General features: G+C 46.3%; 1 protein-coding gene across 1 annotated transcript in view; it reads right to left on the bottom strand.

Annotated features, from left to right (window-relative positions):
• AP1G1 (adaptor related protein complex 1 subunit gamma 1) overlaps positions 1 to 24,402 on the bottom strand; it is a 44,475-nt gene that overhangs the window by 7,952 nt on the left and 12,121 nt on the right. The window contains exons 2-11 of the mRNA XM_088457017.1: positions 17,471 to 17,674; positions 14,480 to 14,604; positions 13,308 to 13,449; positions 10,874 to 10,970; positions 10,700 to 10,776; positions 6,583 to 6,678; positions 6,419 to 6,499; positions 2,645 to 2,743; positions 411 to 466; positions 212 to 325 (exon numbers count right to left, since the gene is read on the bottom strand). Of these exons, the coding sequence (XP_088313143.1) occupies positions 212 to 325; positions 411 to 466; positions 2,645 to 2,743; positions 6,419 to 6,499; positions 6,583 to 6,678; positions 10,700 to 10,776; positions 10,874 to 10,970; positions 13,308 to 13,449; positions 14,480 to 14,604; positions 17,471 to 17,671 (1,088 nt within the window). The 5' untranslated portion in view covers positions 17,672 to 17,674. The remainder of the gene's footprint in view (positions 1 to 211; positions 326 to 410; positions 467 to 2,644; positions 2,744 to 6,418; positions 6,500 to 6,582; positions 6,679 to 10,699; positions 10,777 to 10,873; positions 10,971 to 13,307; positions 13,450 to 14,479; positions 14,605 to 17,470; positions 17,675 to 24,402) is intronic.

Genomic DNA, 24,402 nt, shown 5'->3' with positions numbered 1-24,402 from the left:
AACTAAAATCAATCATTAAACAGAGAACCTAAGTCTCGCTATGGCTATGCGACCTGTGGGCCTTCAGCTACTGTGGAACTACAGGTCCCAGCATGCCCCACCATAATAATAGTTTCTCAACAAGCTGGAAAGTCATAGGTCACTCACGCCTGGCCTAGATACATCAGCTGGTTGTTATTGGTTAATGACACCGTATATGGGAGATTCTTACCTCTTAATAGATACATCCAAATCCTTCAGACAGTCCACAATGGTGCTGCGGTGTCTCTGTACCGCATTGTGGTCGGTCTGCACGGTTTTAAGTAGTGACGTCAAAGCAACATACCTGCAATTAACAGACATTAATACTGTAAGAATACGGAGAGCCATAAGGTGGTCATCATCTATCACACTATTCAGACAGCACTTACCGAATATTCTTGTCATTATTTAATAAGAAACGTCCCAGGATATTGATGGCTAGAACCTGTTGATAAGGATGGGAAGATATGAGGGGAGGAAGTGACAGTGTCAGCACAGAGATACCAGAGACAGACACAGGGTCACATGTAGATCACTTATCATTCAACAATCCTATTACTTCATTTATTGTTACACCCAGAGTTGAGAATTTGCTTGATTATTAGGTAATTACTATTATGTTTTTTTGTGTTTAGCATCAACACAATTATGAGTTGTATTTAATAATGCCAGGCTACCTCCTCTGCCACCACACCAGTGATATATACACACACACATCCCACAGTCACCAGAGCCGCTCGTAAGCGGCCGCTCGTTCGTTCCGAGCGATGTTCGCACATCTGCGCATGGGTTGTCTTTTAGCCTGAACTGCTCGCATGATTGCGGTAGGAAAATGCTACCACAAGAATAGAGAGCAGTTCATACGCCTTTCGATGTACTCGATTAATCTAATAAATAGCGGAGATGACGTAGGATGCGAGCGGCCAGTGGGCGTTTTTTCAAAATAGCGAGCGCATGTTTCGTTCGCTCGTTCAGACATAGAGGCGTCAACAGACCGCAAAGAGCGAGCGCTTAATTTAAATATCCGGCCCCTTTTTCAGAACGACCGTCCGCAAATAGCGTCCGGCTCTGAATCAGGCCCACAGTCCCCAGGCCACAGAAACACACAAACAGCCCACATTCACCAGGCTAAAGAAACACACAGAGCCCACAGCCTCCAGGTCACAGAAACACAAACACCCCCCCAACCACCAGGCCACAGAACCCTCTCCCCAAACCAAAAACCCTCTCCCCCAACCACCATGCCACAGAACCCCCTCCCCCAACCACCATGCCACAGAAACACCCCTCTCCACAGCCACTAGGCTGCAGAAAAATACAACCCCACCACAGCGACCAGGCCATGGAAACACCCCACACACAGCTACCAGGCCACCACAGAACACAGAAACATATACACCCCACAACAACCAGGCCACAGAACCCCCCCCCCCCCCCCCAACCACCACACTACAGAAACACCCCGCTCCACAGCCTCTATGCACACACAGACACCCCACGCTACCAGGCCGCAGAAAGGACACATACACCCCACATCCACCAGGGCCCAGACCGCCCCCCCCCCCCCCCAGGGCTACAGAGACACCCTAGCCACAAGGCCACGAAAACACCCACACAACCACAGATATGCTGGGTACACACTAGACAATTTTATGACTGATTTGGCCAATTCCGACGCATCACAACGACAAATCGTTCCTATTGTTCAGTGTGTCCAGCATCCGCGTGTCAGCGACATCATCCGGGCGACATCATTAGCGGGGGCCATGCTGCCAAATGCAGCATGGCCCCGCCGTTGTTCCATCGCTGCCGGCATTGACAAGTGTGTATGCAGTCTGATGCGGACACCAATCGCTAGCAACATCACGCTGGGTACACATAGTTTAGTGTGTATCCAGCTAAACACGTGCACACCTCATAGGTACCAGGCCACCGACACACACACAAACACACCTACCAAGCCAGACACACTCCTGCCACAAACACCCCTGCCGCCAGGCCACATACACACACATACCCATGCCACACACCCCCACAGGCACCCAGCCCCACGCTACCCCATTCCCCCTACACCACTGTGCCACAAACCCTCACAGACACCCAGATCCACATCTCCGACACCTTCCCCTCCTACAGCCACCCTGCCACAGACACACAGCTCCTGCCACCAGGCCACAGACCATTCCACAGCTCCAAGATGCTGTACTGGGAGCTTACCAAACATAAATTGGACTGGCAGGAGAGATCCACACACACACATATAGAATATACACACACACACACACACACACACACACATACGTGTCATGTACAAGCCATGTAAAATGGTGAATAACAAAACACCACCACACTGATCTATTAGGCTAGACAATTACAACGAGTATATATCGCACAAAAAGTAACCCAAGATGAATATTGCCTGTCATTCATATGCAGCGGTATAGAAAGCGAGGAGAGGCCGCATTTGTAGGGCCAGCTGGGAGAGAGTGATGCTGAGTAAGAGGAAACCATGCAGGAGGGGACAGAGCAGTGCAGAGGAAACAGTAAATAAGTCAGCCCGCTATTGGGAACCAAGGCCCGGAGGAAGAGCAGAGCAGGAGGTTACTGGGGCTCTGATACACACCCGCAGGCCACTCTCTGATTTTATGTCCATAATCGTTAAAACCGTTTCATACAAGATGGCGTTGCCAACATTCTTGCTGGTCTCCGTGTTTGTTGCAACCTGAAAAATAAAGTAATATAATATAATCAAACTGGTACGTGCGATCAGTCAGTCACACTGCTGGGCATCACTAAATCATACGTTATATCGATACATAGGACAAAAGTGGAATGGGTATACTATTATTTTATCATCTATACAATTTACCCGCTTCAGTTCACTAGACACGCACATAAATCAAAATAACAGGATCCAAAGCATAAATTCTCTATCAGGTCACAAGTCACTGCTCCTCCTCTATACACTGCAGCCTATAAGCCTGGCCACACAAACAGCCTGGTCTAGCTTACACCACACAAAGGCATCATTTCCAGCCTGACAGCTCCTTGCACATAGTAACAGACAATATTGTAACGTGACATCACTAACAGCGCTCCAGAGTGCTGCTTCCCCGAAAACGTTTTTTAAAAGTGACGCTTTTAAAACTGAATCAAATTATTGAATATTGATTTTATTTTTTTTTTTTTTTTTTTAAGCGTTGTGCTCTTCAAATTTCTGCTCACTGTGATGCTGGTTAATCCAGAATCATAAAAACAAGAAATACCAAAATAGTGTAATAACAATAATAGTAATTATAACATGCAAGCGTCCTAATAATTATAAGTGTCCTGACGGAAAAACAGGATTCGTCACCCCAGGGAATACATTGGTTCAGAGACCAATGGTGGCTTGCTTTACACCACTCCAAAAGACATTTGGCATTGACCACGGAGATATGAGGCTATTGTGCGGACGCTTGGCCATGATAACTATGGTGGTCCGGATGAGCCAATCTTGTACAGATGTTTCTTGCAGGGGCTAGCTTGATACGTGGTAGTGAGTGTTGCAACCGAGGGAAGACTATTCTTACAAGCTACGCACTTCAGCATTCAGCCGCCCTGTTCTGTGAGCTTGTAATAGCCACACACACACACTTAATACACAAACCCTACACATACACATTTTAGTTCTTATTTAAAGTCAAAGGGCTTGGTGGCTACTCTTGGATTTATTTCTTGCACACATCATTGTATAAGAATGAGGGAGCCGCCAGGTTCCACGAGACTGCTAGCGTCTGGTGTCTTATTTTTGCCGAAAAAGGATCTAAGTCGCGATGCGATGCAACTAGAGCGCACCAGCAGACTGTGCGGATTAATCTGATGTGTGACACTCGGATATCTGTGTGCGACAGAGTCTGTAAACGGAACTTGGAGTGGTCTCCTGGTGCGGCCCAGTCACATTTTCGTCAAAAAAATGTAAAAAAATAAAGAGACACCCGGCGCTAACATTTATAAGATGTGTTTTTAACTATATACTGGGTGCATTAGATATACAGGTTGAGTCTCCCATATCCAAAATGCTTGGGACCAGGGGTATTTTGAATAACAGAATAATTCAGTATTTTGGAATAATTGCATATCATAATGAAATATCTTGGGAATGGGACCCCAATATACACACAGAATGTATTTGTGTGTTATATGCACCTTATACACACAGCCTGCAGGTCATTTTATACAATAACTAACTATAATTATTTTGTGGCTCAAGCAAAGTTTGTGTACACACATGAAATTTAGGTTTCATATACACCTTATACACAAAGTCTGAAGGTCATTTTATACAATATTTTTAATAACTTGCGCCGTAGGCAAAGTTTGTGTACATTGAACCATCAAAAATGTCATTATCTCAGTCATACCAAAATTATTCCGGATTTCGGAATATTTGGATTCGGGAGACTCAACCTGTACACATATATACATATATATATAAATAAAACAAAAAGGTGGAGAGAGGGCGCCTCCTAGTGCAATATTGTTATATAAAGGTAACCTTCACCAAATCCTTTATGTGAATGGAGGTGTACCTTATAGAGTGGAATACACCAATTTCAAATTCACAAAAAACAGTCCCAACACTTCAGGTTCTAGTTCCTGGACACGACTCTGTATACACTTAGTCATGATGTCTCTGCCACAGTAACGAGGAGCGGCGGCAGCCGGAGCTCACTCCTGGGCTCTAGCGTCCTGCTCCCCCCACGGGCACTATGGGAGAGACGTTTCTCCCATAGTTCCGAAGAGTGACAGATGGCAGCGGATGCAGGATCCTGGCCTAAGCTAAGTATTGTTTTGTGTGTGTATGTGTGTAGGTGTGTAGGTGTGTAGGTGTGTGTGTGTGTGTGTGTGTGTGTGTGTGTGTGTGTGTGTGTGTGTGTGTGTGTGTGGGCTTAGTACTAGGGTACTATTGCAAGGGGCTTACTACTGGGGGCACTATTAGAGGGGGCTTACTACTGGGGGCACTATTAGAGGGGGCTTACTACTGGGGGCACTATTAGAGGGGGCTTACTACTGGGGGCACTATTAGAGGGGGCTTACTACTGGGGGCACTATTAGAGGGGGCTTACTACTGGGGGCACTATTACAGAGGGCTTACTACTGGGGGCACTATTACAGAGGGCTTACTACTGGGGGCACTATTACAGAGGGCTTACTACTGGGGGCACTATTACAGAGGGCTTACTACTGGGGGCATTATTACAGGGGGGCTTACTACTGGGGGGCACTATTAGAGGGTGCTTACTACTGGGGGCACTATTAGAGGGTGCTTACTACTGGGGGCACTATTAGAGGGTGCTTACTACTGGGGGCACTATTACAGAGGGCTTACTACTGGGGGCATTATTAGAGGGGGCTTACCACTGGGGGGCACTATTAGAGGGGGCTTACTACTGGGGGCATTTTTAGAGGGTGCTTACTACTGGGGGCACTATTACAGAGGGCTTACTACTGGGGGCATTATTAGAAGGGGCTTACTACTGGGGGCACTATTAGAGGGGGCTTACTACTGGGGGCACTATTAGAGGGGGCTTACTACTGGGGGCATTATTAGAAGGGGCTTACTACTGGGTGCACTATTACAGAGGGCTTACTACTGGGGGCATTATTAGAAGGGGCTTACTACTGGGGGCACTATTAGAAGGGGCTTACCACTGGGGGGCACTATTAGAAGGGGCTTACCACTGGGGGGCACTATTAGAGGGGGCTTACTACTGGGGGCATTTTTAGAGGGTGCTTACTACTGGGGGCACTATTACAGAGGGCTTGCTACTGGGGGCATTATTAGAAGGGGCTTACTACTGGGGGCACTATTAGAGGGGGCACTATTACAGAGGGCTTACTACTGGGGGCATTATTAGAAGGGGCTTACTACTGGGGGCACTATTAGAGGGGGCACTATTACAGAGGGCTTACTACTGGGGGCACTATTACAGAGGGCTTACTACTGGGGGCATTATTAGAAGGGGCTTACTACTGGGGGCACTATTAGAGGGGGCACTATTACAGAGGGCTTACTACTGGGGGCATTATTAGAAGGGGCTTACTACTGGGTGCACTATTACAGAGGGCTTACTACTGGGGCATTATTAGAGGGGGCACTATTACAGAGGGCTTACTACTGGGGGCATTATTAGAAGGGGCTTACTACTGGGGGCGCTATTAAAGAGGGCTTACTGTTCGGGGCACTATTACAAGGGGCTTACTACTGGGGGGCACTATTAGAGGGGGCTTACTACTGGGGGCATTATTAGAGGTGGTATTATTAGAGGGGGCTTACTACTGGGAGCACTATTACAAGGGGCTTACTACTGAAGTTATCACATTAGGTTTCCAACACGGACTTGTTTCTCCTCACCTGTGCCAAGATATCATTCATAGCTTCACTTGAGTCGTCATCATTTCTGCCAAGGATCCGAAGAAGCCTCAGTATCCGGACCTGTAAGCAGAATAGTCAGACGAGCTAACTAACCAGCCGGTCAAATCCATCCACTAAAGGAAGCACTCGGAGTCCACACTGACCTGGAGGAAAGGGTCACTGATCCCTGAAACATCATGCTCTGGAGAATATCCGGACATGATTAGGTTTTTCAGTATACGAACCAGCTGAGGTACAAGCTATGGAGACAGATCGCAGGGTCAATAGCTTGGAATGACTGTACTCTGATATTAGGTGCTAAATCCATCCACAAGTAAAGATGTTGTTTTGGGTGGACTTGGTAGCACTAAAATAAGAGGGTTTCCTTAGCAGTGCTTACAAGTAGTGACAGGTCCCCCCAAAGGTCCCCATAGTCACAATAGGACAGTCTTTTTTGATTAGGTTATCAAAGTTTCTCACCTAGGAATACATCATTCACTTAATTAAGTTCACAGAGGAGGTGCTGTGATAACTCCAAACATGGCCACTTGGGGGAACAGAGGGCCTGATTCAGGCCCGGACGCTAAGCCGCGAACAAACGCAATGGCCGATAATTGCACGTTTGCGCATGCATCAATATGCGCATGCGCGAGGAACTCACTGCGCTCGTAGTACACAGACTGGACGCTAATTTGAGTGACAGTGCCGTTTGTGGGTGGTAACAGGGGGAAGGTGCTTGTGGACAGGGGAGTGGATGTGCGAATGCAAGCATGTCTGGGCATCTAAACGGTATTTTAGGGGTGTGCATAATTAGCAAAGATGCGTCATTGTACACGTCACTTGGTTGTATTTCAGCCTGCAGTGATCGCAGTGCCTGTGGTCGGGTAGGGCCTACCACAAGCGCTGCGTGCAGCTCCAATGGCTCTCGATTGTTCCGATTATTCACACACTTCCTGGATATGATGTGTGTTAAGAGAGAAAAGTGGGTGTCTTTATACAGCGTGCGTTCGCTCTGCCGTCGCTCTAAGTCATAGAGGGCGTCCTTCCACCAGACAGTGCGATCGCGGCATTTGCATACCCGGCCCCTTTTGGCTGCGTGAGAGCGCATCTTAGCATCCGGGTCTGAATCAGGCCCAGAGGACCTCCTGTTTGGAACAGATGCATTGGTGGGACCTGCCAGATCTGCACAGCACAGTTATTCTAAATGTTGTATCTTATTTCAGCTAATCTAACGCCACCCAAGACACAATGTTAAATTAAATGTTATTAAAAGGTTAATTCCATCCAAAATGTCATTGTGCTATAACACTCTCCCACCAATCACAGGGAAAATGCTGCCACAAAAACAAAATCTAGGAGAACACATTTACAAATATCAGGACTCTAAAGAGATTTTTGTACTTATTGTTAAATCCATTTCACTCAATGGATTTGGGGGACACTTTGGTGGTATAGAGGGTGCTGGTGCTGGACTAGGCTCTAAATGTACAAAAATTCCTCTTTCATCCACTTTTGAGAACATACAAAAGACGCCCCTAGGAGAGGACAAGCTCAGGCAGTGCTGCACACAAAACTAAGTGCAGGTAAGTAAGGAGTGAGGACCAAGTGCCCAACTGAGGCGCCACACTGCACTGCCAAGGAGGCACTTGCCTATCTGACAGAGTGGGCTAGAATGTTATCTGGAACGGGATAATAAGCCGAGAAGGTTCATAGCCGCAATTACACTTGTCCCTGTCTGGTAATCCTCTACCTGCCTCACAGAAGGTATATTATCAATCCACTTGGACCATGAAATTCTTGCCACATCCAGGCAAGGATAGAATGTCTAGGACAATGAGAAACAAACAAACACTTGTCACAGAGTAGGAAAACCAGTCTTCAGATGAACCATGGACGGCACGTGGGCTGCAGCACAGGAATGGTGCACAAAAACCACACATAGTGAACTGCAGATAAGGACATCCAATACACATACATGCCATTAGCTATGCAATTGTCTCTTCCAATATAGAAATACCACTAGTAATACAAATGGCCACCAGGTCAGTGTTCATTCAACCACCCTGCACCCGTCAGAACCCGTGCAGTTCCTCTTTCCTGTCTGGGGTGTCGCTCTCTGTTCTGGTGCTTCTAGTACACTCTGGTCTGTAATCTCAGAAGTTTGTTGCATCAGCTAGAAGCACCAGAGCAGAGAGCTGCACCCCAGGCAGTAGAGGAACGGCACGTGTTGTGACAGTTGCAGGGTGCTAGAATGAATACTAGGTCAACAGCAGTGCAGAAGACCTCAGGACGGAGGAATGAAGGCATACCAGCTTAGTAAATTGGCCCAAGATATTCTAGACATAGCAGTCCGCCCAGCAAAGTTTCCCTGGGTACTCCCTTCACTGCCCCTAGTCCATCTTGGTGGTCAGTATATACCACAGCTGTGGCATTGTCAGATTTAGTATGAATGGTACTGCGCCACTAGACGAAGCTCAGCTTATGGCAGGGTGTTGAGCTCTAATGTGAGCTTGAGGTAGCCTAACTTGTCTAGGGAACGATCACTCTGCAATCTCAGGGACCATCTACACAACAGTTTCATGAAATGGAAGCCTGAGAATGAATAACCCAACCATGTACTTCTATGGATAACACTGTCAGGGAAGAGACTGACAGCTCATCCACATCAGTAGGCCATCCATAGGGTATGACTGTTCCTTTTGAATACGTTAGGAGTTGCAGGCCAAAGTGAAAAGCAGAACTCAGAACTGGTAATGGGGTTTCTGTCGATGCATCGTCGCCAAGCCTTCTGCCGGCGCAGATCACACCCTTTACACAGTCATTGGCTCGCCAGTCCTGTATATGATCCTTTAGAAGACAGGGGACACCCCAGAAGTCATTGCGGTGGAGGAAACGCTGTCTGAGCAGAAAAAAAAAAAAAAAAGTGCCCTACTGCATGGTGCACCAAAAACAAAACTGAGCACCTATTGGTGGAGAGGATAAGAGGGGAGGAGCTAGAGTACGTTCTAAGGTGAGCAGTGTCCCCCCCAAAGTGGATGAAAGAGAAATTACATAATGCAAGTATTAATTACTGCTGGGAGATAGAACCCACTGGCTAGTTTTGTGTTGAATACAAAGATTTACAAAGTACAATAGCAGAGCGGACTTAAAATGAATAAAGTGTTTGGGAAGTTTTGTTTTTTTTTCATTTTAAAAAAAAAGACAGAAAATGAGAAAATGTAATTAATAAGATAAAGGATAATTCTTACCTTCTCATTCTAACATTCAGCAGGATCCCAAGCAGACAGAGAGCAAAAGACAGGAAGCAGGCGTTAGGAAGACTGAACAGAAGGTGGGCTGCGCTCTGTGCTGCTCTCGCATGTAATCATATACAGATCTCGGAGCTACCCCCCCCAACATATTGTACAGACACAGAGCACTCCTAACACCCACAACACTTATAACTGCAATATTGCCCGAGAGCCTTTATGTTATTAATAATACATTATTTGTATTTCTGACTGCATTCAGGGGAGATGGTTACTTTATAGCAAGCTGCAGTATGATCTGCTGAATATTACGTATTTAGAGGAACCTGCATTCTCAATACACAAAGTGAATATTAATGCTAAGAGGAAACCCAAGCTGGGTCGCATACAAGTTGCCAAGAGACATCACAGACACCAGTGCAAAATAACTGTACATAAAGGAGCTGAATAAACAATGACCAAATTAAGTCTCGAATTAATGCAAGCAGTCAATTACACCAGATCAACATTAATTGCACCGTTTGCCATAGGAGCCGATTTTGGAGCAATAACGGCTTATTTAAACCAAACTGTGCGCACAATGGGGCCACATGAGATCCTATCATGCAATCCGGCTGCAGAACACTGGTCAATATATCCACATGATCTGCTGCATGAAAATGTGATACAGGATCTTTGCTCTATAAGGCTAACCACAAATCTGTATGACGGTGGACTGATCTCCTGGTGGGGTCTCCAGCGTTTTTCATACGTTCAGGGCGTAGAATAGACTTGCCATATTCTTGTTAAAAACACTGTCTGGGAGCACAGAGTTAAACCAATGTACAGTTCGATGGACACGCAACAGGTTTACCCTGATTAAGCTGCATATTTGATGAAGCAGAACATGTGACAGAAGGAACCAGGCCTTAGGTTACCGGAATAAAGCATAAGGGCTGTATACACTGACGTAAAACACCAAACCTTCCACAGTTCATCAAGAGTGGAGCAAGACAGGAAGGAGCAAGACCAGTGGTAGCAATGTAATCCCTACCTTCCTAAAATGCGTCAGCATGTCTGGGCTCCGCTCACACATCTCTGTCAGGAGCACTACGGAGGTGTGCAGCACTCCTGTATGACAGACACAATAATGTTATACACATTCATTCAAGTCAGAACCTAGCCCTAAAGATGGCAACGAGCAGGAGTCTGGAACACGCACACGTACCGTGGTTTTTCTCGTTCAGCAGGTTTTTTGTAGCAGGTAAAAACATTTCCATCAGTTCTGGGACCTTTCTGATGACGTGAACAGCACACAGTGCGGCCTGTAACCACAAACAGAAACCGCTTCAACAAAAAAAAATCTATTTAAAAGAATAAATATTAGACCTGCTGCGAAGACTTGTTACATTACTAATTGCCTATTGGAACAATATGATCTTCACTAAATCATTAAAAGATTACATTTTGTGTAAGCAAAACCTTACAGAGTTGGCAGCCAATACTACAGCCACAGAGAAAGAATACACCATTGGGAAAAAAAAATGACAACTGTACATCATTAAAGAACATGCTGAAAGATAACGACATCATTCATTATCCGTAGTGCAGCGGTTCATAGGCCAGGGATGGATCAAGCCCACTCACGGGTGCGACTTATGCTGGGTACGCACTAGATGATGTGTGTATCCAGCGATGCAACCCACGACCCCCCGCCGACATATCGGGCAGCCCACACACACTAGACGCCCTAGTGTGCGACCGCCGGATAGGTCGGCCCCTGCCACTGCCCACTGCATGAGGTAGTCAGCTGCATCGTCTGGTCGGCCCTACAAGCAGGCCAACCTGACATTGTGACTGACGACCCCACGGGAGCGCGCACCAGACGACAGTGCATACACACTAGACGATTTTGAACGATATGTCTTTCCATTGCGTCAAAATCGCCCATATCGTCTAGTAAGTAGGCACCTTTAGAAATGGCCAGAGCATATGCACAGAGCTGGTACAGTGTATGCTGACATGCACAGGCTGATAGACTCTTATGGGCACATTACTGGAATGCCTGTGACCACAGATTAAGCATTCTAAATTGTGAATGTTTTGTTTTCTGTTAGAGCAGTGAGTGTTCTTAATGTATTATACGGTCACCATGCTGTGCTCCCATACATGTACACCAGCTATGTTCTTCTCACCACGACCCTAAAGTTTGCCTATTCTACCTGTGCCTGTATGGGTTTCCAGGTTTCTTCCCACAAACAAAAAATATACCGGTAAGTTAATTAGCTCCTGACAAACATTAAACCTAGTGTGAGCGCATGTGGCATGTAATATAGATAGTCAGCTCCACAGGGGCAGGGGCTCATGAGATTGGTCAAATAGCCTCTGCACTGCGGAATATGGGCCTGATTCAAAGATGTGAGTTCATTCAATGGTGAAAGTACATCTCCGATGGTTAGGGTTCTGCGCGTGTGCAGAACGGGTCCTACAATTACACTCGTAGACCCCCCCCACCATCCCCCAAGCTGCAGCATTGACATGCTACAGCGTTTGGGGGGCAAAGTGGCGGCGTGGACGGTCACCGTTCCCGGAACTGGGGGGGTGTGACACCCATTTTCTGGGAGGGACAAGACCAGGGTCTGTATCAGCGGATAGATTCCTGGCCTCTGAAGTGACCAGAACCCGGTCAGGCTGCGGGAAGCTTCAGCTCCCACAGCCTGACCAAAGGAGCAACCATCATGACTATCGGTTGCAATGGTGATTGTTAATGCATTCAGATGGACGGAATTGCACGGCTCCTTGTGTGCGCTCTGCAATTCAGTCTCTCTCTGAATCAGGCCCTATTGTACGCGCTATATAAACACTTAATGATAAAATAAATATACCTACCTGTGCACCATATAATGGGCCTGATTAAGAGGTGCAGGCAGTTATCTGATGCACGTGGCCGATGTTTTCAATCTGCACATGTGTCCCGATGATTACTACTCTTAGGGGTAAATTTACTAAAGAGAGTTTTTAGAAGTGGAGATGTTGTCCACAGCAACCAGATTCTACTTAATATTTAACTAGCACCTTCTAGAAGACAATAGCTAGAATCTGATTGGTTGCTATGGGCAACATCTCCACTTTTAAAAACTCTCACTTTAGTAAATTTACCCCTTAGACACAGATCCAGAGTGCACGCAGAGATTGATTTTCAGTGCGAGTTCCTGGGAGGTGACAGGAAGGTGGCAGGCCAGGTGCGGGCATGTTGCAGACAGCGACTAGAGACGCACTGGCACTGACATAGGAGACCATGGCCAGACAGTGAAATTGCACCTGCCATAGGGCTAGTGCAATCTTCAATGATGAATCATCTAAGTACAAGCCAAGACGGAAGAGCGCCGCAGCCAGTGGGAGTCTACGTAGGTTGAGAATTGGGGTGCTTAGTATGCGAGATACAGGGCTAGCACGAGTGGCACAGGCTGGTTCATTACAGAAGGCACATGACTGCCCAATTGTGTATGTGGCAAAATCTGGCATAAGCATATGCTAAGGAGGCACAGGGTTGGCTGGCATACTATGGTCATTCTTACATTCTGGTCATTTTGACTTGCCTACATGTACATTACATAACACATTCTTATTTCAGTGCCTGCTAATAAACAGAATTGGCTTACCTTCTTCCGCAGGTAGGAATTAGATGTTTTAAGGAGTTTCTCCACCTCTCCTGCCAGATCTCTGCACATCTCGGAGGATCCCATGCAGCCCAGTGTACAGAGAGCTAGGCCCTGCACATACTGAGTGCTATGGTTCAGATCACTGAGAGAGAGATGAAGAGGTTACACAGACTCGGCGGCATCAATGCACCAATCATTAAGCTGAACCTATAAACTGCTCAGGGGGCAGAGAAACACGAATGACTTGATGACCAGAGGGTTTTGTGTTATAATCAGACCAAACCGGGACATATTTCTTCTTGGTTGCACTTTAAGTACTTACAAGAGGAATTCAGGCAGGAGGAAATGTTTTTACCATGATCATTTCCTTAGTTACAATATGTGTACTTCAATCAAGGTCTGCTCTAGTTACAGGGTCCAAAAACAAAAAGATTGGACATTTAGAACTAAAATGTGTCCTATCTCCTAACGGTACACCCTCACATCTGCCCTACTCCCCCCCAATACTAGCCACAGTGGTACACAGTCACATCTACCCTTGCCCCACCTAAACTACCCCCACACTGGTACACACTCACATCTACCCTACTTCCACCTATACTACTCACATAATGGTAAACCCTCACACCTACCCTGCTCCCACCTATACTACCCCCACAGTAATGCACGCTCATACCTACCCTGCTCTCACCTATACTACCCCCACACTAGTGCACCCTCACACCTACCCTACTCAAACCTATACTACCCCCATAATGGCACACCCTCACACCTACCCTACTCCCACCTATACTACACCCACACTAACCCACCCTCACACCGGCACACCCGTAACTGTAACACCCGTAACTGTCTGGCTTCAGCATGTGTGATAAAAGCATATTAAACTATGATTAAGTCCCAAACTTAGCGCTCCCACATGTTCTGCTTTTACAAGAACAGTCTGATTTAATTCCGCCTAAAATCTTTAACGGAGGGGAATCCAAATTAATAGGACAGGTCAGAATAAGGTCAGAAAATGGTTTTACCTTTCTGTGGAACCTAAAAGAAAGCATGCAGAAAGTATGCAGTGGGCGAGGTTTGTTTGGCCGAAACAAAGCATCAGGACTTAATTTTCCACCAGACAACAGATATCTACACAATGAAATTACTGCAGCAGAAGCAATTCCTACTTCTTAATGCAGTTGGTCATCAGCAGATGTACATCTTGTCTTTCATCCAACAGAAGCATCGCACCAAGGTAACCGATCCTCTTGTCTGTGAATTTCTGAGAGGCGATGAGTTTCAGGCACTCCAGCTGCAGAAGCAAACACACCAATCATCTATGGAGTCAGGTCAGCCTCAGAGAGGACTCCATAGCTGATTTGCCGTTCTGTCTTATGTAGATATAGGAGTCAGGTCAGCCTCAGAGAGGACTTTTATATCTACATAAGACAGAACGGCAAATCATCTATGGAGTCAGGTCAGCCTCAGAGAGGACTTCTATATCTACATAAGACAGAACGGCAAATCAGCTATGCAGTCAGGTCAGCCTCAGAGAGGACTTCTATATCTACAAGGAGTTACCGGAGATATTAAATTGTCCCCATGGGAGATGCCGGTTACCGCGCCAATTTTTTTTTAGAGGTAACCAGCATTCTCCAACTTTAATGGCGATCGTGATGCTGATAGCGACGCATTAAGCTTGAAAATAGAAGCGTGGGCGCCACTTAAATTGGATTTCTGTTCGCATCTCAGGAGGGTGTGAGCAGAAATCCTCTAGTCAGACATAAAAGCGCAGTCAATTGAATAGCTTCTGTAACAGCTTACTAAACCCTATTCACATCATGCTGAATTGATTCGCCCCCAATGGCATTTAGCTATGGAGTCAGGTCATCCTCAAAGAAGAATTCCATATCTACATTAATAAAACAAAACAGCAATCAGCTATGGAGTCAGGTCAGCCTCAGTGAGACTTCCATATATAGATTAATAAGACAGAACAGCAATCAGCTATGGAGTCAGGTCAGCCTCAGTGAGACTTCCATATATAGATTAATAAGACAGAACAGCAACCAGCTATGGAGTCAGGTCAGCCTCAGTGAGACTTCCATATATAGATTAATAAGACAGAACAGCAATCAGCTATGGAGTCAGGTCACCCTCAGGGAGACTTCCATATATACATTAATAAGACAGAACAGCAATCAGCTATGGAGTCAGGTCATCCTCAGTGAGACTTCCATATATAGATTAATAACACAGAACAGCAATCAGCTATGGAGTCAGGTCATCCTCAGGGAGACTAGACAGAACAGCAATCACCTACGGAGTCAGGTCAGCCTCCAACTCCATAAAGATGGAGGTTATTAGAAAAATATAACACTGGGAAATAATATATATATATTTGCACAGACTAGTAATACTAAAATGTAAACAAATCCAGGCACTAAAAGGCAGAATAAACATCTCTAAATAAGTACCAGACAGGAATTTTGCCTCCATAATGGGATCTAGGCATTTACTTTTATTTAGTCCTTTGCGGACCATGGGGAGAGCCTTGTTTGATAGGGATCCCTAATTTGTCAGCACTAAAGGATGCAGTGTAAACTGCATCTAACAAGCCTGCTTCTATTACATCTGCTTTACATAGATCCATTAGTGCAGAGGAAAATGCAGCATAAAGCTTCACAGCCATTGGCAATCCAATCTGATGGATGGCGTGTCCATGGTAAGTAACATTTATTCCTTAGTGTTTTATATGTCAACTCATTGGGCTCGATTCAATTGAACTGAATTGTGCCGGGAAGGAGCCCCCGGAGCTATTCAATTCAGCGCACTGCTAAACACGACTAAGAATTTCTTCTCGCGAGCAGTAATCTGACAAAACTACTGGCGCAAGACCGTTTTCTGCCCTTAGCACGGCAGAAACAGCATTGTGCCATGCAGTTAAGTCGGAGAATGCCCGTTTTCGCTACTAAACACCATGTTTACGGCGCGAGAACTAGCACTCTCCGACACAAAAGCATGCTGAATTGAATAGCTCTGGGAGTTCCTTCCCGGCGCTATTCAATTCGCGTTGAATTAAATCGAGCCTATTGAACTTCAAGCAAAAATAATTTTTTAGTTAGGAGTGGAGTTTTTTTTTTTTTTTCAGATTTACAGAGTAGAGAAAAAAGATGGGTGGGGGGGTGAGGAGGAAAACTAATTACTTTCAGTTATTAGCAAATACACAATCAAACCCATTAAAGAGCTATTAACAAAGAACATATAGATGTCAATTCAATTAGTACACTCCTGTGTGCAGATTCGGTAGTCCCTAAATCGCAAATTTTAATAAGCACCTCTATGGGGCTACAACTAATGTGTGTGATTTAGAGGCAATTTAGGGTGCAGCCGACAGTGTTCCAAAAAAACACTTTGGGGACCTTGCGCGTAATTAATCCTGAATTGAATTGATCCCATAAAGAATGTTCTCAATACCTATTTAGTGTTCATTCTAGCACCCTGCACCTGTCTCAACCCGTGCAGTTCCTCTTTCCTGCCTAGGGTGCCACTCTGTTCTGGTGCTTCTAGCACACTCTGGTCTGTAGCTCAGCAGTTTGATGCATAATGATGAGTGTGCTAGAAGCAGCAGAGCAAAAGAGCCACACCCCAGGCAGAAAAGAAGAACTGCACGAGTTGTGACAGGTGCAGGGTGCTAGAATGAACACTACTATTACTGAATAGCAGAAAATCTAGAGGCGGCAAAGAGATCTTAAAATGTATTAATACAATAAAAGGTAAAGCTCACAAGTGCATACAAGGGAACAGGCACTAAGATTTACATGCAGCAAGCTGAAGAGCCCAATTAGGAAGTATTTACTTTATGGAAATCAGTAGGTGTTGTAGGGTTAGACATGAGGCTGGACTAAAATACATAGATCAAACAGGGTGCCCAAAACCAGGAGAACACAAATCCCAGGAGGGAGGTATCCACTGAACCCCCCCAAAAAAACAACACACAAATACAGACACCTGTAGCTTTGCACGTTAATGGTTATATATGTCTGTTGGGTACAACAGAAGCCAATGGTTTCTTGATTTACCTAACTACATACTGAAATGTACATTATTTCGTCTTCCTCTGCTCCTAAAAACAGACAAATAATGAGTTTGAGCATTTAGAGAAAGACGATCCTTACCTGCCCAAAGTGAGCAGGGTATCCCAGCATGTGCATGTACAGCAGCTTGGCCACATTGCGGCAGCGATATGTGTTATCTTCCTCACGGAATGATGAGCGGATGGCGGCGCACTCCTTTTGGATCATCTCCCGCTCCTCAGCCTGTGTGCGAGCGGTCCGGATGGTGCGGATCAGCTCCCGCAGTCTGATAGGGGCCGGCATCCTCTACATGGGGAACACAAGTACATTCATCAAGTGAGCTCTCCAAAACAATCAGGCACATGGAATGCATACAGAAGCACCTAGGATAGAGTCATGACAAATGGCCTTATAGATCCCAGAGGTCAGATAACTCATGTCAGAATGTCTCCTGCTCACGCCGCCCACCACCAGAAAGCCTTATAAACAGAATCTTCTCCTGAAATATGACTACTGGTCATAGGACTTCCCATGATGGCCACTATTTCCTGCGATAATGGCCGGGGTCAGCCGTGTTAAGCTGCAGCTCCCGGGCTATGCGCTGGGTGTGATGCAGTGGTCAGGTGGAGACTAGCCCCGAATGCCCTACATAATGCGGATTTCCGTGATAAGTGCAACCACGGGGCCAGTCACGGGAAGTAATCAAACAGCTCCCAGTCACTTAGTTTGAGAGCTACATTCCCGCAAATTAATTGAATTGCCCCCAAAATATATCTAAGATTCCAAACTTATAATAATATGCTGGTTGTACACTCCTGGAAGAACAGAATGGTTTAAGATAATCCTTCAAGGAAAATGAAAGACTGCCTTCCACTGTACAGTCATTGCCCAGCAGTGGCCACAGAAACGGTGCCACACCACAATACAGATACAGCATGTGTGTATCTTGTACATATACTAGCACACAGGTGTGACCCCAAGAAACATTTTGCAAGTCTGGAAAAAAAAAAAAAAAAAACCTGTCAGGAGCCAGGGAGGCTAACAAAATATTGCTAACTATTAGGAATTAACTTCTGTAGAACTGAATAAACTCATCCACATTGGTTTGATGGTGTCTAGATACGGTTATCAATTTCTCTATTCTATGTTAAAGTTCACTGGGGAAGAATCACAGACACAGGCTCTGATTGTCTCATAGCAAGTGACCAGGAACAAGAAGCAGAGAATGGACCTACGCACATATAGAGGACATAGCGTGGAAGGAAAATAAATATTTTATCTCAACTCAATGAAATCGACCATTAATTAGATCACATTATCAGAATTACCCAAGTCTCCCATAGTCACTCAGGGGGGAATTCAATTGTTTTCTGGCGCCCGGTATTAGCCATATGAAACTGCCTAACCCGTGCAAACTACTGGGCACAATGAGTTTGGACGCCAAGAAGCCCGACTTTGGGCGGATTTCTTCTCGCCACCTCAGGAGGATGTGAGCAGAAGTAATGGGTGCCCACTGGCATGCACAACTGAACTCCCAACATAATAGTAAATTTACCATCACAAAATATGAAAAAATAAAATGTTATAGCAGCGCAGCAAGTACAACATAGTAATAACCTGCGATTCACTATTAGGCACTGGTCAATCTTACACTTGATCATTAGTTAGCCAGACTGCAGGCAGGGCGTCAAGGGTGAGTGGAGGGAGTCTATGCGTGAGTGCTCTTGTTTATCAGAGTAAATTCATAGTCAGTCTTAGGGTGCGTATCCACTATACGATATTAATGGACGACTGAACGATAACGACATCGTTATCGTTCAGTCGTCCATTAATCGTTCACAAATCGTGCACAATGATGTCGGAAACGACCAGCGGTGCGCACTGCCGCTGGTCATTCCCGACATCAATCATCGGCTGAACATGGCGGTCAATCTGCCGATAAAGACAGATTGACCATGTTCAGGGATGACTGAAGGTGCCTACACTGTACGACATATTGTTCAGGGTAGTCATGCGGGGGATGGGGAACAACGGTACGATTATGTCGTCGTAATCGTACTGTCTTCCCTGGGTCGCGTAGAGGATACACACCTCTAGACATAAACAGCGTCCCTTAGTCACACAAAAAACAGAATTATTCCTATTTGTTCAGAGATTCTTGTTTTAGGAGTTGAACACATGAGCAGCAGCTAAAAGCCCCTTGTCTTCACTATAACAGTGTTAAAGTCTCAGATGTACTAAAGTGCAGGTTTTTAGAAGTGCAGAAGTCATCTACAGCAACCAATCAGGTTCTACTTAACATTTATCTAGCACCTTCTGTTAATAGATAGAATCTGATTTCATTTCAATCAACACAGTAAGCTACCAGTGTGGCAGGTCTCCATTTATAGGTCTAGTTATTTGATACGGTGTGCCGGTGATAATGGTCTCACAAAAACATTCATGTATATTTAAGTAAATGACTGACGAACCCTTTTCCCCAACTATGGTCACTCCACTGTAACGTGATCAGATGGGAGCAAACAAGCACAGTTATCCACTTTCCCTGAACGGAAGAGCTTTTCATTAAATTATATATAAGTGTGGATTTAATTCCAAAGAAGTGTTGCTCTATATAATAATAGGCTCCTTACAGACAATTTTAAAAGAAAAGCCCTGAGAAGGTGTTGCGCCCCAGTACTTACACTGCATTCAAAATAAATTATCTGTATTGTAACATGGTTTGTCCAGATGCTGAATCAGCCTCTATATGTGGTATTATTATACTTTATTTATATGGCGCCACAAGAGATCCACAGCGCCTTACATAGTACATAAACAGGAACAGTATGAACAGAAGAAAAGTGACTTCCAGTACAGTATATTACAGGACATGCACAAGGTATATAAACACTGCAGCATCAGCAGCCATAATACCCAAATAAGCAGCACGCCGGCAGAACCCAAGGGTTTGGTGCAGTTGTAGGCAGTGAGGAGATGATGGTAGAAGTGAGGGAAGGAAAAGCACACGAGGGAAGAGGGCCCTGCTGGTGAGCGCTTACAGGGTTTGGTGCAGTTGTAGGCAGTGAGGAGATGATGGTAGAAGTGAGGGAAGGAAAAGCACACGAGGGAAGAGGGCCCTGCTGGTGAGCGCTTACAGGGTTTGGTGCAGTTGTAGGCAGTGAGGAGATGATGGTAGAAGTGAGGGAAGGAAAAGCACACGAGGGAAGAGGGCCCTGCTGGTGAGCGCTTACAGGGTTTGGTGCAGTTGTAGGCAGTGAGGAGATGATGGTAGAAGTGAGGGAAGGAAAAGCACACGAGGGAAGAGGGCCCTGCTTGTGAGCGCTTACAGGGTTTGGTGCAGTTGTAGGCAGTGAGAAGATGATGGTAGAAGTGAGGGAAGGAAAAGCACACGAGGGAAGAGGGCCCTGCTGGTGAGCGCTTACAGGGTTTGGTGCAGTTGTAGGCAGTGAGGAGATGATGGTAGAAGTGAGGGAAGGAAAAGCACACGAGGGAAGAGGGCCCTGCTGGTGAGCGCTTACAGGGTTTGGTGCAGTTGTAGGCAGTGAGGAGGAGATGATGGTAGAAGTGAGGGAAAGAAAAGCACACGAGGGAAGAGGGCCCTGCTGGTGAGCGCTTACAGGGTTTGGTGCAGTTGTAGGCAGTGAGGAGGAGATGATGGTAGAAGTGAGGGAAGGAAAAGCACATGAGGGAAGAGGGCCCTGCTGGTGAGCGCTTACAGGGTTTGGTGCAGTTGTAGGCAATAAGGAGGAGATGATGGTACAAGTGAGGGAAGGAAAAGCACACGAGGGAAGAGGGCCCTGCTTGTGAGCGCTTACAGGGTTTGGTGCAGTTGTAGGCAGTGAGGAGGAGATGGTAGAAGTGAGGGAAGGAAAAGCACATGAGGGAAGAGGGCCCTGCTGGTGAGCGCTTACAGGGTTTGGTGCAGTTGTAGGCAATAAGGAGGAGATGATGGTACAAGTGAGGGAAGGAAAAGCACACGAGGGAAGAGGGCCCTGCTTGTGAGCGCTTACAGGGTTTGGTGCAGTTGTAGGCAGTGAGGAGGAGATGGTAGAAGTGAGGGAAGGAAAAGCACACGAGGGAAGAGGGCCCTGCTCGTGAGCACTTACAGGGTTTGGTGCAGTTGTAGGCAATGAGGAGGAGATGGTAGAAGTGAGGGAAGGAAAAGCACACGAGGGAAGAGGGCCCTGCTCGTGAGCACTTACAGGGTTTGGTGCAGTTGTAGGCAGTGAGGAGGAGATGATGGTAGAAGTGAGGGAAGGAAAAGCACATGAGGGAAGAGGGCCCTGCTTGTGAGCACTGACAGGGTTTGGTGCAGTTGTAGGCAGTGAGAAGATGATGGTAGAAGTGAGGGAAGGAAAAGCACATGAGGGAAGAGGGCCCTGCTTGTGAGCGCTTACAGGGTTTGGTGCAGTTGTAGGCAATAAGGAGGAGATGATGGTAGAAGTGAGGGAAGGAAAAGCACACGAGGGAAGAGGGCCCTGCTGGTGAGCGCTTACAGGGTTTGGTGCAGTTGTAGGCAGTGAGGAGGAGATGGTAGAAGTGAGGGAAGGAAAAGCACACAAAGGAAGAGGGCCCTGCTCGTAAGCGCTTACAGAGGTTTAATCAGACAGAGTAAATAAAAGTAAAGGCATATTTGTGCAATTGCAACCCCGTGACACCGACGCATAAACACGTAGAAGAAGACGCATTATTTGTAAGTGGTCAGGGCACAGGTGCAAATACCGGATGATTATGTGGATAACTATTCCCAACATTAGTAACCAGCTGGTTACTGGCTAGTTGTGAATATACCACTGACACCAAATGGTGCTCTCTTAGTTGCTCTTGCATATATAGTATATTACACTTTTGTATGTGTATTTTAGCAAATTTACAGTGGTCATCCCCAGTTTTGGTTCTACTCAAAATACTGTAGAAAGTTGCAGGCATACATAGATTACTGATCACAACAAACCTGAGCTCTTGCAGTGTGTGAAAGAAACACCTATTTTTGTCAGGCCAGCCTTTGAGCCGGCTCCTAGATTTGCTCCTTCATCTCTAATGTGATGGTTCCTTTGCTTGTCTGGAATCGGGGTGTTTAAATATTCATAACAAGGGCGATCCCTTCACACACCGCAGGGCGTCAGGTTACGTCTGTTGTGAACCTACAGTGACCTATGTATGACTACAGCTTCCTACACTCTCGTTAGCAGAAACAAATGGATGGGGCGGGAGGGGGGGGGGTAATGAGTGCTGCAGTATAAGCGATTGTCACATACAGTTCAATCTCTCACATATGACAAGCACTTACCTTAAAGCGCCACCATAATATAATTGTATTTATTTATGTAAGCCATTATTAATCTGATTAAATATAACTTACATTTTTGTTGGGACATTAGGCTAACCATACTTGGAAATGATAATAGATTTTACATGTGATTTAGTGTTTATTTATTAGATGTGGTTAAATAACGGTTTTAATATGCATATATTTTTTTACAAACTGAAAGGCATTGGATAATTAGACAATCACTTTTAACCATTAATGGTCTGTCTTTGTATTTAACTGAGGTAAATTTAATTGATTTTATTTCTTCTAAGGACACGGTAGCTATATATTTAAAGATATGCAGTCGGGTTGCCAACGGTCGAAATGTCGACCGTCGGCATCCCGACTGTCTAAACCCAGCAAGGGTCTAATGACAAGCGTTGAAATCCTGACGCCTGTCATTTTACCTACTCCGGGAGCCCGACGCCCAGCATCCCGATCGAAGGTAGGCCAGGCACAGACAGCCGCGGGGGAGGGGGGGGGGGTTTAGGGGCTCCCTGGGGAGACTTAGGGTTAGGCACCCCCCGGGAGGGTTAGGCTAGGGGAAGGTGGGGTTAGGGTTAGGCACCCCCCCGGGGGAAGGTTAGGGTTAGGCACCCCCCGGGAGACTTGGGTTTAGGCTGCGGGGAAGGGGGGGTTAGGAATCCCTAAGATAGGGTTAGGGGGGGTTAGGTTAGTTTATACTTATTTTAGCTGCTGGCGGGATCTTCACTGGCGACAGTCTTCAGGCGTCGTGTGTGTGTGTGTGTGTGGGGGGGGAGGTTTAGGTTAGGGGCTCCCGGGGGTGCTTAGGGCTAGGCACCCCCCCGGGAGGGTTAGGCACCCCCGGGTGTTCGAATCCCCACACCGGAAGACCGTCACCAGTGAAGATCCCGACAGCAGCTAGAATAAGTATAAACTAACCTAACCCCCCCCCCCCCCCCTAACCCTCTCTTAGGGGTGCCTATCCTCACCCACCAGTGCCTAACCCCCCCTTCCCCACAACCTAACCCCAAGCCTACGGGGGAGCCTAACCCTAACCTTCCCTTCCCCTAGCCTAACTGCCCTCAGGGAGCCCCTAACCTCTCAGTTAAACACAAAGACAGACCATTAATGGTTAAAAGTGATTGTCTAATTATCCAGTGCCTTTCACTCTGATGCTACTTTTATGGCCAAACAAACAAATGAAAGCATTCCAGCATGAAAAAGGCTACAGTGGTAGCCGAAACGCGTTGCTGCTCTCACAGTTTTTTGGGGACTCTCTCTTCATGGTCAACTATCCGCTACCCTCCTACAAGAAGCTGCTGACTGCTATCCACTCACTGGCGTGAAATTCCGTACTGCTAGGATACCGCTGAGACAGAGGCAGGCCTCTATAACTGAGTGAGTACACGTGGCTACCTTGATTGCCGACTACCCCCCGCCTGTACTCCACGCCACCAGCCGTCTGTCACCCTAGCATCATTCAGCTGCTCCTACTACAAGGACGGAGATCAGCTCTAACTACGACGCCGCCACAAGTCGCCGCTTGACTGTCGGGCACCTTATTGCCATTTGCATTAATTTCACGTCAATCAGCTGGACAGAGACAGGAGCCGCCTATGGATGCTATTTTGCAGTATATCCAGATATTCCTCTGTGCCGTGTCGATCCACCCACAGGTACATTACTGGTTATAGATAGCCAGCATTAATACGGATATATACCTTATCCATCGAAGTGCCATATACGGGACGGTCAC

This window comes from Taudactylus pleione, unplaced genomic scaffold (assembly GCF_031769625.1).
Source record: "Taudactylus pleione unplaced genomic scaffold, aTauple2 ptg000731l, whole genome shotgun sequence".
NCBI lineage: Eukaryota > Metazoa > Chordata > Amphibia > Anura > Myobatrachidae > Taudactylus > Taudactylus pleione.
Note: the sequence above shows the minus strand (reverse complement) of the source record. Positions and strands in the feature narration are given on the sequence as shown.